This window comes from Electrophorus electricus, chromosome 6 (assembly GCF_041902795.1).
Source record: "Electrophorus electricus isolate QZ-2024a chromosome 6, ASM4190279v1, whole genome shotgun sequence".
NCBI lineage: Eukaryota > Metazoa > Chordata > Actinopteri > Gymnotiformes > Gymnotidae > Electrophorus > Electrophorus electricus.
This window is the reverse complement of record NC_137502.1, coordinates 18,018,522-18,032,931: the sequence shown is the minus strand read 5'-3', so window position 1 is coordinate 18,032,931 and position 14,410 is coordinate 18,018,522. Positions and strand designations below refer to the sequence as shown.

General features: G+C 37.3%; 1 protein-coding gene across 13 annotated transcripts in view; it reads left to right on the top strand.

Moving 5' to 3' along the window:
* The window catches only part of sphkap (SPHK1 interactor, AKAP domain containing), an 85,239-nt gene that overhangs the window by 56,724 nt on the left and 14,105 nt on the right, over positions 1-14,410 (top strand). For 12 of the 13 annotated variants that reach the window (XM_081715918.1, XM_027014468.3, XM_081715919.1 and 9 more), the window contains 3 exons: positions 9,321-9,380; positions 9,764-9,901; positions 10,117-10,372. In XM_081715918.1, the coding sequence (XP_081572044.1) occupies positions 9,321-9,380; positions 9,764-9,901; positions 10,117-10,372 (454 nt within the window). The remainder of the gene's footprint in view (positions 1-9,320; positions 9,381-9,763; positions 9,902-10,116; positions 10,373-14,410) is intronic. The other variant, XM_081715916.1, reaches the window with a different exon arrangement.

Below are 14,410 nucleotides of genomic sequence, written 5' to 3'. Positions count from 1 at the left end.
AAGGAATAAGTAATGAATTTTTCATGTTTCTGAGTTTATGCTCAGTTACAGACACAACTGCCTCGTGTGTTAAACACCACAGATCACTAATACTCTCTGTTCTTTATGCTCAGTTACAGATGCGACTGCCTAATGTGTTACACACCACAGACCAATAACACAGTCTGTTCTTTATGCTCAGTTACAGACGTGACTGCCTCGTGTGTTACACACCATGGACCAATAATACAATCTATTTTTTCCAGACCTGTGGCTTGGCAGACTTCCTTTATAACTGCATGTGTTCATGATCATTCTATCAGGGGAATTTAATAAAGTGATTAATTATTATTGTTATTGAAGAGGTTTTCCTTTGAAGTTCATTTATGTTTAATGTGAGCTCTGACAGGGTCTTTGGGGATCTTTAGAGGTCTTTTGGGGTTTGTTGGTATCTGAAGGGTTGTCTGAGTGTCTGAAGCATCTTTAATGGTTCTGTTGGAGTCTGTAATGCATGTAGTGTCCAGTAGGATTATGATGGTGTCTTTAGATTGTATCAGGTTCTCCAGAGGGCTTTTGGGGTCAGTTGGGGTCTGTATGGTGCTGAATTATTTTTTAGGGTTCTGTTGACATTGGTTGGAGTTTTTAAGGTGCTGTATTGTGTTTTAGGGTTATGTTGGGGTCGTTTGGGGTCTGTAGGATTGTTCTTTTCCAGTAGCACTAGCACCCAGCATGCTCCTCTCACACAGCCTACAGGCTATGATTTTAAACCCACACAGACCAGCTGCCTCTCAGTCTGGTGCCAACCTTTAGTGCCAAATTTATACATGGAGAGAAGAGAGTGGCCTCAGTATCACCTAGTTTCACTTAAGAGAACCATGAGGGGACTGAACTTGTATTTAGGAATAAGAAACAGTTAAAATTACATAAAAAACTTAAAGCAAAGTATATTAAGACATTTCAGTGAATTCACTGATCCAGTCACACTCCTTCTCTCATTTGAGACTGAATTAAACTGATCCTTCTCAGCAAAGTCTGTGAAGCAATACACATATGTAACAATGTAACTTTATCTGATTAGTTGAGTAACAAAGTCATTATATAACCAAATTTACTTCCCCATATAATTCTCATAGCCTATAAAATGCGGAATATAAAAGGAATTAAGTAAATAAGCCATGTACCAGCTGCAGAATGTGAAAGAGTGAGAGAGAGACAGAGAATGAGGTTGTTTTGATGTAATACAGTTTGTGTGATTTGTTCGCCATCAAACATAGCAGGTGTTGCACTAGGGGCACAGACCAACATGTTTCACTTGATACACAATTATAACAAAACACACAGCAGAAAATCAGGAGTGTTTCTGTTTTGCCTTAGTGTTTTGATGTCTCTTTTTTATCTTTGATTTTTCTTCCTTTGTTCCTCACTGTTTAAACTGTTTACACAGTGACTAAGAAAGTCCCATTTATCAGTTGGAAAAGGAATATGATGAGGGAAGACAAATTATTTATTGCTCTCTCTTTCTCTCTCTGCCCTTTTCTCTGTCCTTGAGTTAGACTTCTTATACATTTTATACAATTTAATATCTCTCTCTTCCTCTTTCTGAACTCTGCAGAGAGAGGTCTGTAGAGAGAGGACGCATCTAGCTGTCTTTAGTGAATATGTAATAGAAATCGTACATAAACATCTGGAAAAATGTTAAACATGTTATCTGTTAAACATTTTCATTACAGCTTAATTTGATTGACATTTAAAGTGTGGGTGTTTTATCATTTGGCCCAAAATGTGGCTCACATACAGGCTAGGTGGTGCAAAGATATGTGCAACAGGGGATACTTTTGTAATTGGTGATTAGTACAGGGGTCTGTAGCTGGCTGGGGTTATTTGGAGAATAGAATGAACTAATTGGTGGCATTAGTGTGTAATTAAATGTAGACTGCAATTCATGTGTGTGTGTGTGTTGCTATTAGAGAGGAAGGGTGATGGATAATTTTTTGAAAAGTTAGCATTAAGGTAATTGTTTTTCCTTCCAGTTCCTCTTCCAGATGCCATAATTCACTGATCTTTAAAAATCTTAACTTTAATTTATTTATTATTTATATCTAATCATTTGGAATTTTCATTTTCATTCTTTTAACACCCTAATAGTTCATATAAAACACTACCGGCTTTAGAATTAGTGAGAGTCACCATAAAAGGAAGATGTAACCTTTTGTAATTTTGGTATAAATGAGAATAGGTGTGTGTTTGGCCCTATGGCAGACACTAGCAAATAGGGCCTTCATTCACAAAGTGAAATTACAAACACAGATCATTTAGGTCAATTGCCTTTTTCAGTACTTTGTAAGACTGTGTATATATGTGTATATATGTGTATATATGTATGTGCAGGGGTTTGTGTGTGTGCCATTGCTATACACCAGTGAGAATGTTCTGAGCTGTTAATATAAGGTCCACACTCAGTTGGAATTCTACATCCCAACCTCTCAGTAACCAAGGCAACCGTAAGCTTAATGTTCACCCCATACTCAAGCAGTCACATTCCACAGAAAATAGACAGTCCAGTGATCCCAGTACACTTCCGCCCCAGACAGAATCATAGGTGTATGTAAAAGCATGCATACAAGGAGCAGATAAGCTTATAGATCAGATGCTGTGAATGTAGAACTGGCTAAAACAGCAGATTTATCCAAATGTTTGATTATGTTGTAAAAGAGTAGATTTTGTTTCAAAGATTGATTGGTTAATGGCATAAATTGTAGCTGGAATCAAGAATCAAATGAGGGTGAAGTCAGAGTTTGCCTTAGGATGTGACTGGATGGTGTGCTTTTATCTGGGAGCACAGATGTGAATTTGCTCCCTCATTGGGCACCTAATGAAGCAAAAGGCCTCAGAACATGGTCACATACACATAAAAGCACACACAGTCACATAATTACATTATATGTGCATATATATATATATGCACATTTATTTCTCAATAAATAATGACAAAAAAAAAACTTGATACTTCACATTCATATTAGCCTTTGGACCAGGGTGTTCTTCCTTACTTTCTGAAGGTGTGTGTGTGCATGCATGCGTGCATGCATGCATGCGTGCAAAACCCACTCAGTTAGAAGTGATGAATTGTGTATTTGCTGTGACCCAGCAGTGCAATATGGCCATATATCAGAACTGTCTTTTCCCACTTATCCACCCCTGACCTCTCCTTCCCTCCATTTTCTCTCTTGTCTACTCACTCTGTCCTTTGCAAGCTGTCTCTTCATCACCTCTCCTACTGCTTGCAGCTGAGTGGGGAGGTGACAACGTGTCCCAGTGGAGGCTATTTTTAGAACCAGACAAGTTGGCCATCTCCAGCCTAATGAGAATGGGTTAAATGAGAGTGTCCTTGGCGAGGGCATCATGCAGCCATCTCTTTTACTCTCTCTCTCTCTCCCTCTCTCTCTCCCCCCCCCCCTTTCTATTTCAGTTTCTTTGTGTGTGTGTGTGTGTGTGTGTGTGTGTGTGTGTGTGTGTGTGTGTGTGTGTGTGTGTGTGAGTTTGGGTACAATTGTATCTCAAACACAGCCTTCTCAAAATTTTGTCTGTGGCACACTGACCTTGCAAGTCAGCATCACCTAGTAAGAAAATGTGTTTTCTTAATATTATGTCAGTGATTAAATAATGTTTTTTTTCTAAGCATCTGTGTGAGAGAGGGGGAATAATCAAACACGGAATGAAAAGGGAAGGAAAGGAGAGATCAGGAGTAGAGAAGTCAAAAAGGGCAGTTTTAAGACATGGCCGAGTTGCTGGGTCAGAGCACACATACATTTCATCACTTCTGACTGACACAAACAGAACCATGCAAATATAGATAAACAAATACAGTCTTCCATTTTTATTCTGAGTGAACATCTAAAGTGTAAAATGCCTTTATCTTGGAGTGTGTGTGTGTGTGTGTGTGTGTGTGTGTGTATGAAACTGGCTCCCCAAAACAATTTTTTTTTCCCCATTTAACCATGATGGCCACAAATAAATGGATAAAAGACACCACCGCTCCCCAAACCTTTACTCAGTAGAATTCAGAGGTGAATGCACCACTGGAAGAAGCTAAGTCTGAAGTTTCCCTAAAATTTGAGATCCTTGACTCTCTTCAGTTTATTCCTGAGTACAAAAGTGAACCACACAAATGTAACAATCTGAGCACGAACAGAGACGGAGTTGCGCACAGTATGGTGAATGCAGTTTTTTAGAGAACACGGTTATTCCACAGTCATATTCCACAGTACAAGCCAAGGTTGTATATCCAGAAAAACAGTCCACGAAGCAACCAAAACAGACAGGGAACAGGCAGAGAGGGTAATCCAATGAAACTTTCAGCAATCCAATAAAAAAGGACACTAAATCAAATGGCTCAGAAACGTAAAACAAACTGACAAGACTTAGCATAGGCACAGACAGGCATAGGCACAGGAACAGATACAGTCAAGGGCACAGGGATAGAAACAGAGGCAGACAATGGGACTGACACAGGTATAACCACAGGAACCGGTATATGGACAAACACAGACATGAACATTGTGACAGGAACAGGCGACGGGAGGAACATTGGAGCAGTCTTAGGTGCAGGCACAGCAGCCTCAGAGGGTACAGGAGTCACTAGGTGGCTGCATGGCATGGCTGCAGGACTCCTGAGCGTCACAGGAGGCCCATGCAAAGCAGCCATTAGGGGCACAGGAGAGCCTCAGGTTGCGGACACTAGGACTGGCCTGGCACGAGATGTGAGGACAGGCCTGGTACGAGACACGCAAAGATATTCAGCAGGGCCCACCTAATTACATACACTCATCTTCCAGACAGGAGACACTTGGAAAAGGTAGAGATGGCAATACTACTGATGATAAATGAGCTTCTTCAAAAGAAATTACCACTTTTTCGCATATTTAAAATGCTTGTTTTTTTTTTTTCTATTTTGTGAGGTGGGAGCAGGTGTGTGTGTGTGTGTGTGTGTGTGTGTGTGTGTGTGTGTATAGAAGTGACAGAAAATGAGTGCTGGACTAGCTATTCAAATTAAGTCATGTAACTATTCAAATTAAGTCATGCTTTTAATTTTTAACCTTGAAAGTCTGTCAAGGCCAAAAAAGGCCACCTTCTCCCTGCTTTTATGTACTTTCAAGGCTAAAAAATTTGATTTTACCTGTCTGGCTAATCATCCATCAAGAAGCTAAGCATCCGATCACCTGTTCATCTTAGTCTCACACATTTTATTACACAGCTAACTAGACCAAATCTAAGGGATACCATTAAGTCTTCCCTGATGGATTTAAATTTATTTAATACAAGTGATAAAAATGTTGTTTCAGGTGTTACCTTGGTTTTACTGATCATTGCCCTGTTGTATGCATTATAAAGGCTTGTGTAATAAAAAGTCAAGATGTTGGATGGTGGTTTGAAGAAACTATTCAAAATATAATGTCTTTTTGTATGGTCTAATGCTCAGTGACATTCACAATACATCCAAAATGCTAGATGATGACCTGGGACTAAATTATTCTAGAGAATAATTTATTTGAGTGGCCAATAAGCATGTACTTCACAAAAATTCAGAATTCTGTATATCTTTGTTTATACGGAATTATATAGATCTAGTCCCCAGCTCTTTTTAGAAATTTATTCCTTGTTATTTTAGGCAGCTGATAAATAACTTCACCTCCTCTATTTTTGAATGCATCTCCTCTATTATTACAAATTCGTCCTCAATTTTTGGAAAGCCATTTGTTCAAAACAACAAATTCACTATCTCTACCTATATGTCATTAATTATATATAGTAAATCCAATTTTGGATCAAAAATAGCTTTGACAGGCCTTTTTTTTTTTTTTTTTTACAACTGCTGGTTTGAAAACTGACACAGAACAAGTCTCCTATCAGTTACAACTCCTGATGGTCACTTTACACTTTATCCTCTCTCTTTACCAAGTAGCGAACACTCTTAATGCTGTTAACCCAAAAACACTGCAAGAGAGGATGTACTGGATCCCTTTTTTCTGCATCTTGTGACCCCGGTCATTCTAGAATATCATGTACATCGTTAATGTTTCTATGTTACCTGGCAGATATCCCAGTATCTGGAAAACAGGAAAACAGGACAGGTAATTCTACTTCACAAAGGAGTTCAGGCATCAGATTCTAATAGATATATACTCAGGATTGAGTGGCCCTGTGACAACTTAAATGTGATGGTGTATCAGTAACAAAGGGTGTACCTCAAGGTTGATCCTATGGCTAGTTTTATTTAATATGTCAATGATATAGTTGTTTCTTTGTGCAGAAGATACTACCATGTATTTCTGTGCCGGTAGCAATGGAGAAATTACAGTACCCTTGATGATTTGCAAGCTGCCTTTTATAATTATCAACTAGTTTTAAATGCAGAAAAATTCATTTTAACACCTTGACACCTTATTCATTTTAACACCTTGAATATCATTATTCTGAAGGGATCCAGCACTGCGTCACTGAATATAAGTACAATGCCATGTAGCTGGATGACAAATGCACCTTTAAATTTAATTTCATCTTGTAAGTAATCTGAGGCAAAACCTGGGTTCCTGTATGGAAAAAAGTTCAGTTTGTTTTCAAGCATTACCAAAGCTGTCATGACCTCACTTGCAAGCAATGGGGCAGGCTGTTTATTAATTATACATTTTTCATGTGTTGTTAATAAAAGGGAACAGCATGTTAACCTTTGTCGGCCAAAGGAGGATGGGCGCACTCTTTGAGTCTTGGTTCCTCTCAAGGTTTCTTCCTCATGCACTAGGGAGTGTTTCCTTGCTATTATCACGCTTGGCTTGCTCACTGGGGGCTTGGACTTATACACTTGTAAAGCTGCTTTGTGACAAAAGTACTATATAAATTAATTTGATTTGATGTTAGCTATTATCTCAGAGTGGGGGTGCTTGTATTCAGAAGCTTTGATAAATTATAAGCATCAGGAGAGGACTACAACGCTGCTCCCATAGCAAAGAGTTTGTTTGTTATATTTGACTTGGCAAATTATAATGACATACCATTGCATTTCATTTTTTTCAGAGAGACTTGACTTATTGTGTCACCCAAGTACTCCCATGTCTGGGGTACATGATGATGTTGGTATTTTACCCTGATACATGTTATCCTGATATGTCCTATAAAGACTTCTAATTTGACTCATAACTAATTGCTGTTGTGAGAATAGAAGTGTTTTCACTATCCAATATTTTTTTGTAATGAGCTCACATGAGTTTATAAATAATTACCTGTGTTAGCTAGTTATCTTCTATAGCTGTAAGATAGTTGACAAGCAGTTGACCAGCATTACATATATATTTACCTGAAGAGACACACACACACACACATATATATATATATATATATATATATATATATATATATATATATATATATATATATACATATGCTTATCTACCCATTATTCAATAAGTACCTTCTCTGGCTTTACTGTTTTAGCAGCTTTTCATAAATAAATAAAATAAAATAAAAATAAAATAAAATAAAATAAAAATAAATAAAACTCATGAAACAGGCCAGTAAAGGCTGGCATGACTTACACAAGATACAAGACACTCCAGTAGAGTTAGTCAGCTGACTTCATAGAACAATGTTGTTAGTATAGTCTAAGTAGGTGTATGTGGGTGCATACAATATCGTGTGGTATAGAGTAAGGGTGTGTGTCTGTATGCACCAAAGAGAGCCTGTCAGCTCCTATTGATTAAATAGCCCATTTACCAAATAGAAAGACATTTTTTTAAGTCTGGGAAGACTTAGTCTCTCTTACTCTCTTTCTTAGATTCTCACATTAGCATTTTTGACTCAGATGCCTCATTGTGTGTTTGTATGTGTGTGTGTGTGTGTGTGTGTGTGTGTGTCTGTGTGTCTGTGTGTGTGTATGCTCGTGCACATAGCCAATTTATGCCATGCAAGTCATCAAAAGTGTGATTAACACACTGAAAAACCAAATGAATTCAGTGAAATGAGTGGGGGAGTGTGAAATGGTGAAAAGAAAGAGGAAAAGGAGAGAGTGAGAAGAAGAAAAAGTGAGAGAAAAAGTGAAAGATGCTAAGTATAGCAAAAAAAGCTAGCAGGTTTTGGGGTGTTTAACTGCTCTGAAAGCAGATTTAAGATGTCTACAGAGACCTGTTACACCACAAACAACAGCACTTACAAGATGAACAGACTGGACATGGATAACAACAGGAAAGGCACTGGGTGTTTTTTCCTGCAAACATGGACAGTTCTGAAATGAAAACGCAAGAATGGCTCCATCTACCTCACTTTGCTAATTAGTTCAGACTTCCTGAGCATGAATGAGCATATCTCTTAATCCCTCTTAATTTCCATTTATATACAGAATAAATCAGTTATTCTGTCTGTTAGTAAAATAAAAGAATGTCTGCATAAAATGTGTAAGAATATCTCTTTGGTTTTCAGTAGAAAAGATATTTACATTTTGTGTGTGTGTGTGTGTGTGTGTGTGTGTGTGTGTGTGTGTGTGTGTGTGTGTGTTCATCTCTCGCACCTAACGCCTTTTTTGTCAAGACTCTTATTTCCTTCTATTTGGTAAATGGTGTTTTAAATTTGCTCCAAAGTCCCACTCTCTGAGATAACTACAGGGAATGCTAAAAGGCATAGTGGACAACCTTTAATTTCCTGTTCCTGTTGCAAACTGCTACAGAAGATTCACTAATCATAAGACTTAATTCTACACCTGTATTGATAAATGCCTGCATACATATGTATGTTGCAGTTATACAGTCATCTGAAGACATGTTAGAAACCCATAAAATACATCTAGATTTTATACAGTTTTACAATAAAAAATGTAAAGTCTTGTGTGTGTGTGTGTGTTTTGGTGAAAAGTTGATGCTGTATCCTATGCTGTATACTACCCCTTCAATGGAGCCTTTTTGACTTGCATAAAGCTTTCATGATGATAATGATTTTACACTCACTAAAACACAATTAACACCTGCATCTGTTGACTTACAGACTGGGTAAAACAAAGCTTAAACTGTGTGAGATCACTTGGACACTGAAAAAACAGCTATGGTCAAAAGAAGCTTGGAAGAATGAGATTTTTTCTTTAACCAAATGAATGCTTACTGTACTGATAAATAGCGTTAAACGATTATTTTTAGTGCCTATGACTTTTGCACAGTACTGTACATTTATACCCAAAATATAAATATACTGGACTAAACAGATTCCCATCATACTACACAGTAAGACACATACCTTCCTCCACTGTGCTGCACAATAGTGTTATCCCTATTGTCATAAAAGCCCCACTTTTCTGTGTGCAGATCTGTTTTGTGAGTCTGGATACACATGCAGGTGATCAGCATGATAACAGCTGCCACAAGGTGGGTGGAGCTTTGCTTCAGTAAACAGAGTTTGGGTTGCTATGGGTACAGGATAATTTGCTCGTAGATTAGTTGGGGTAAATTAGCCATTTTTGTTTTTCTTTGTGTCTTCTGTAATAAAATGTCATATTTAAGATTTAATTTTTGTGCATTTTAGATTGACATTTTTATGCAATATTGGCCAAAAACAGAAGTGGATTAACCCAATGAACTTAACATCATCTTTAGAACCCTTAACATCATCTTTTCCTCTCATTCTCTCTCTCAAACTCAATCTCTCTTCCATTTGATTTCTTTGTCTATCTCTCTGAATTAAATTAAATTTAAACTCTAAATATAAAAACTATTATGCAAACAAGAAGTACTATGATTTTCTTCCATAGAAGCTGGCATCAGTTTCCCCACATTTGCCACGGTTGGTGGAGTGTCTTGGCATGCAGCCACTCAAGGAGCAAGAGATTCTGCTGCTCACTGGCCTGGATTCACCTGACACCTGCCAACATGACCCTGTCCACACACAGGTGAATTCCATCTCCCTACTAACCTAGCCACACCATGCATGTGCACTTTAACAGGAAACATTGTGCTTAACTTATACACAGACAAATACCAAGTTGCAGTTTATCACAGGTGTCTAATATGTGTGTGTGTGTGTTTGGGTGTGTGTGTGTGTGTGTGTGTGTGTGTGTGTGTGTGTGTGTGTGTGTGTGTGTGTGTGTGTGTGTGTGTGTGACAGAGCCAGAGAGCAGCTGATGTATGTTTAGTGCAGACTGCCAGCGGATATCATGCAACTCAGCCAAACATCATCCTTCAGATCAACAAATTCCTGATTGGACTGAAGTCCGGCCAAGATAGACAGCATCACAGTCCACTGGGTGGGCAGTGTGTTGCTGATGATGACACCAATCGCTCTGTGTCATCCATAGAGGAGGATTTCCTGACTGCCTCTGAGCATCTGGGGGATGACAGTGAGGACGACCCATTCCGAAATGGTGAATATCAGGTCCTTCCATGCATCTCCACTATCCATTCTTCTATAGATTTGTCCATCCACCCGATTGTCGCTTAGGTTTGAATAGGAAGGTCAGATTCTTGAAATGCCTCATAATCATTATATGGATTTACATAAGGCAGCAGTTCAGTGGCACTCACTGATATGTGCACAGCCACCACTATTGAGCTAGGTTTGATAAGAGATGACCCATATGCCAGAATCTATATTTTTGTGTTTAGGAATAAAATTATAAACAAGCCTGCTATTTATGTAAATCGTCTGTACCAAAGAACCATGAAAGGTCATGATGTTTCAAATAAGCAAGCAGGTATATCTGTGTATATATAGATGCTGTAGAAATATGTGAGAGATTGAGTGAGAGAGAGAGAGAGAAGGGTATGCCTGAACATTTATTAGATCTGTGTAACAGTGAGCGGTAAGGAGGCAGACGCATGTGCATAGAAGAGCAAGATTTATTAGGGGCAAATCCAAAGTCGTAGTCATCAGAGTAGTCCAGCATAGAGAGTCCAAGAATACATGATCACAAACAAAAGCACATGAAGGCAAACACAGGAAACAGGCTATAACAGAGGCTAGGGAAAACACATAGAGGTAGGGAAAAAATGGCTAGAATTACAAATGGGCTTTGATTTATACTTATATCCATACAAGGAACCTACTTACATACATACATTCAATGAACAGCAAAGACACAGGGAACAAGACAGGGTTTAAATACAGTTTCTTAACAAGACTAGAAATGGGAAATAGGTGTGGAAAATCAAACAAGGGGTGAATAAAATGAAACTGGAATATGGAAGCAAGGAGGGACCAACTGTGACAATCTGCATGTGACTCAGATTTCTAAAATCTGTTACTGACATTATATTTCTACCATGCTCCTGGCAATGTCTCATTGTCCAAACACAGCTTTTTGCTGTTTAAGTTAAGGGTTTCATTTAATTATTTATGAACACATGAAACAAGACTAAAGTTTTTAAATGTCTTTCGCACTTTGTCATTTTGCTGAAATTTCATTATGGTTACAACAATAATAATGTTCTGGAGATCAAAAGGGAATATTGGTGGAGGTGTAATAATTTAAAAATGCAGTATGGAGTGCAGTCTTAAAGGATTTGTTGCGAAAAAAGATCATCCATGGTTTTCCATTCACTGCGTGGTCTGTGAATGTAAGGAGGGTATGCTTTTTCTTCGCATATTATAATACTTTAACTCTAAACCCTATATGTGCACATTGTCAGATTATCCATGCAAATTGAGGTAAAGAACTCACATAGGATTACCCAAGTGAAGAAAATAAATTCAGCAGCAGCAACATGCAGTTGAGTTTCACAAGTCATACTGAGTATATCTGTATAAAACCCAATGAAAGATTGTACTTACTCAGAAAATTTAAAAGAGTTTGGGGTCAGCATGAATAACTGTCTGGTAGAAAGTGTTCTTGTTTTTAAAGCAATTCTGTGTATGTTTGGTGGATTGATGACCTCTCTGATAGAAATATATAATTGCATGAAACATGCAGAAGAAGAAACATTTTGTAGTATGGGTGGTGCTGTGTTCCATTTCCACAAGCAGAGTGATTTGATGATTGTTAGAGCATTCATGTTGAAGGCATATTCTAAAAGAACTTGATCAGAACTCAGTAGTGGAAGTGCCCTTTGAGAACATATTTTGTCTACTGTTGTAATCATATCCTTATCAGTATAATGTTGAATTTGCATTTGAGACCTTTCAGATGCAGATACATATGAGAATAAAAGCTTCACCAATTACTAGGTTACACTTTAGCTATAAGATTGGCTGGCGGCAGTGTATCTTTGTATCTAGTTTGCTATCATCAATATTGTGAGGAGTTTAGCTAGGAGATGGTAACTCCTGTTCTATAGAAATAATAATAACAATAAATTAGACTTAATAAATTGGAAAGCTACACCAACACAATATGTATTTTGTGTGCTTTAAAACTAGTTTTTTGGCTGTTTTCTTTTTTGTGCTCTTGCTTTGCTTTTATATCTTGCTTTTTATTTGTCTGCTCTCTGTTGCTCATGTTGTTGTTATCCATTAAATCCACTAAAGCATTCATCCTCATCAGCCTACCTATAATCACTAAATTAGGTTAATTTAGCAAGCTAACCATCATTAACTCATTAATTCTCCAGATATTTTAATTCAGGCCCAAGACATAAATTTGCCAATAAAAAGAAAATGTAGCTAGCTATTTTTTATGACATTAATGCATATTGCATATAGCATTGTTTACACAATATCAGATGGATGGTAGTACTGGAAAATATCTGAGAATAATGGCTATCCTGGTCTGTCCAACAACAAAGGACAAAATAAGCAAGACAGCATTAGTCAAGGTTGTAGCCATGAACAGAACATTGGAGGCAACAAAATCTACCCGGGGGACAAGGAATTCACTAACTCATGAGATCAAATTATTATTATTATTGTAAGGGACTAATAAAGTATAACCATAATAATATAAACCTAGAAATCTATGCATTGTTAAATGAAAACAAGTCCAGTTATTGTTTAGGAAATTGATGTTTTTATTTACTTATAAGTACACTTGGGTGGGCATCAGGGACATCTGCTCTGCTCTTCTCTCATTTTCACTTTTCAACTTATCTTTTCCTCTCCATCCCTCGCTCCTCTTCTCCTCCTCTGGACCTATATTCTAATCTCCTTTCAAATCATATTTTGTCTTTCTTCTCTCCTGTCATCTCCTCTCCATTACTCAGCTCTCCTCTTCAGGTCTCCCCTCTTCTCTGTTCATATTAGCTGAATATGCCCGAGACCATTGTTGTTCACTGCAAGAATGTAACTAAGCTAATTAACTTTCCAGTAGTAGCTAATTAACTTTGTCAGTAGTAATGGTTGATTGATTTAGCATTTGCAAATTGGCACATTCTCACCAAAAAATGTCTGTTTCCACTTCGTAAAATTACTGACACTTTTTAGTAAAATATTTATTTCTACTATAGTTTCAGCACAAAATTATGTATTGACGTTAAGGTTACCTTTTCCTGCAAATCAGGCATTAGCTAGTCAGCAGTGGTAGGTGTTACAATAATAAGTGTCTCATCAACAACAGATGGGAACACTGACAGATTGTAATATTGTGAGTGAATGTGGAATATTTGTATTTTTTACCTTGATATATTGCACATTTTGAGCGTATCTGAATATTGGAGAGGACGTGTATTGTGACTTCGGCCTTGCTGTTAGTGAATTAATCAGCTAATATTAGCAAATTAGCCTGCTTACATTAGCTTTACAGCTAAAAGTAATTCAAATTATAAGGGTACATTGGATTACATTACAAGGGTAACATTAAATCCCAAAACAATAATAATCAGACTGGCTATTTTCGGTAGCTAGTTAGCCAACCACCTACATAATTTATCTATTCAGCACTAAAAAAAGCCAACTCGGAATCATTCCTGAATACCTTGAGGTCACAGAGGTGTTGACAACTCTGAAAACCAAGCCAATGTTTATTATAGTCTTAACTCAAGCTCTATCACATTTGCTTTTATCTTGCCAGCTTCCTAAGTTCCAAATGAGGTTAAATATCTATCCAGTTTCCTCACATATATATCCAGTTTCCTTGCCTTTATGTATGAAACCTTCTCTAATGTAACTGCTCTTGTCATTTCCACCATCCTGTCATAAACTGATGGAATCTCACATTTCTTATCAAATACCTTAACCCAAAATCTTTGAACTTTTCTGCAAGACCATAACATATGTATTAAATAACCCTCCTCCAATTTACATCTCAAACATTTTGATGTATCTATTTGGATGGCGAACAATAAACTCGATGTAGAATCTTGAATTGAAAAACATAGCTTAGCATCTCTTGACAGTATTTTAATATTCCCATAAAAATCCCATAAATCTTCTTCCCATGTCTTTTTAAGTGTCAATAGCTGCATTCCCCAAATTCTGACTCCTTATGAAATAATATGAAAATACTTAATGATTTTTACCATAATATCTTATT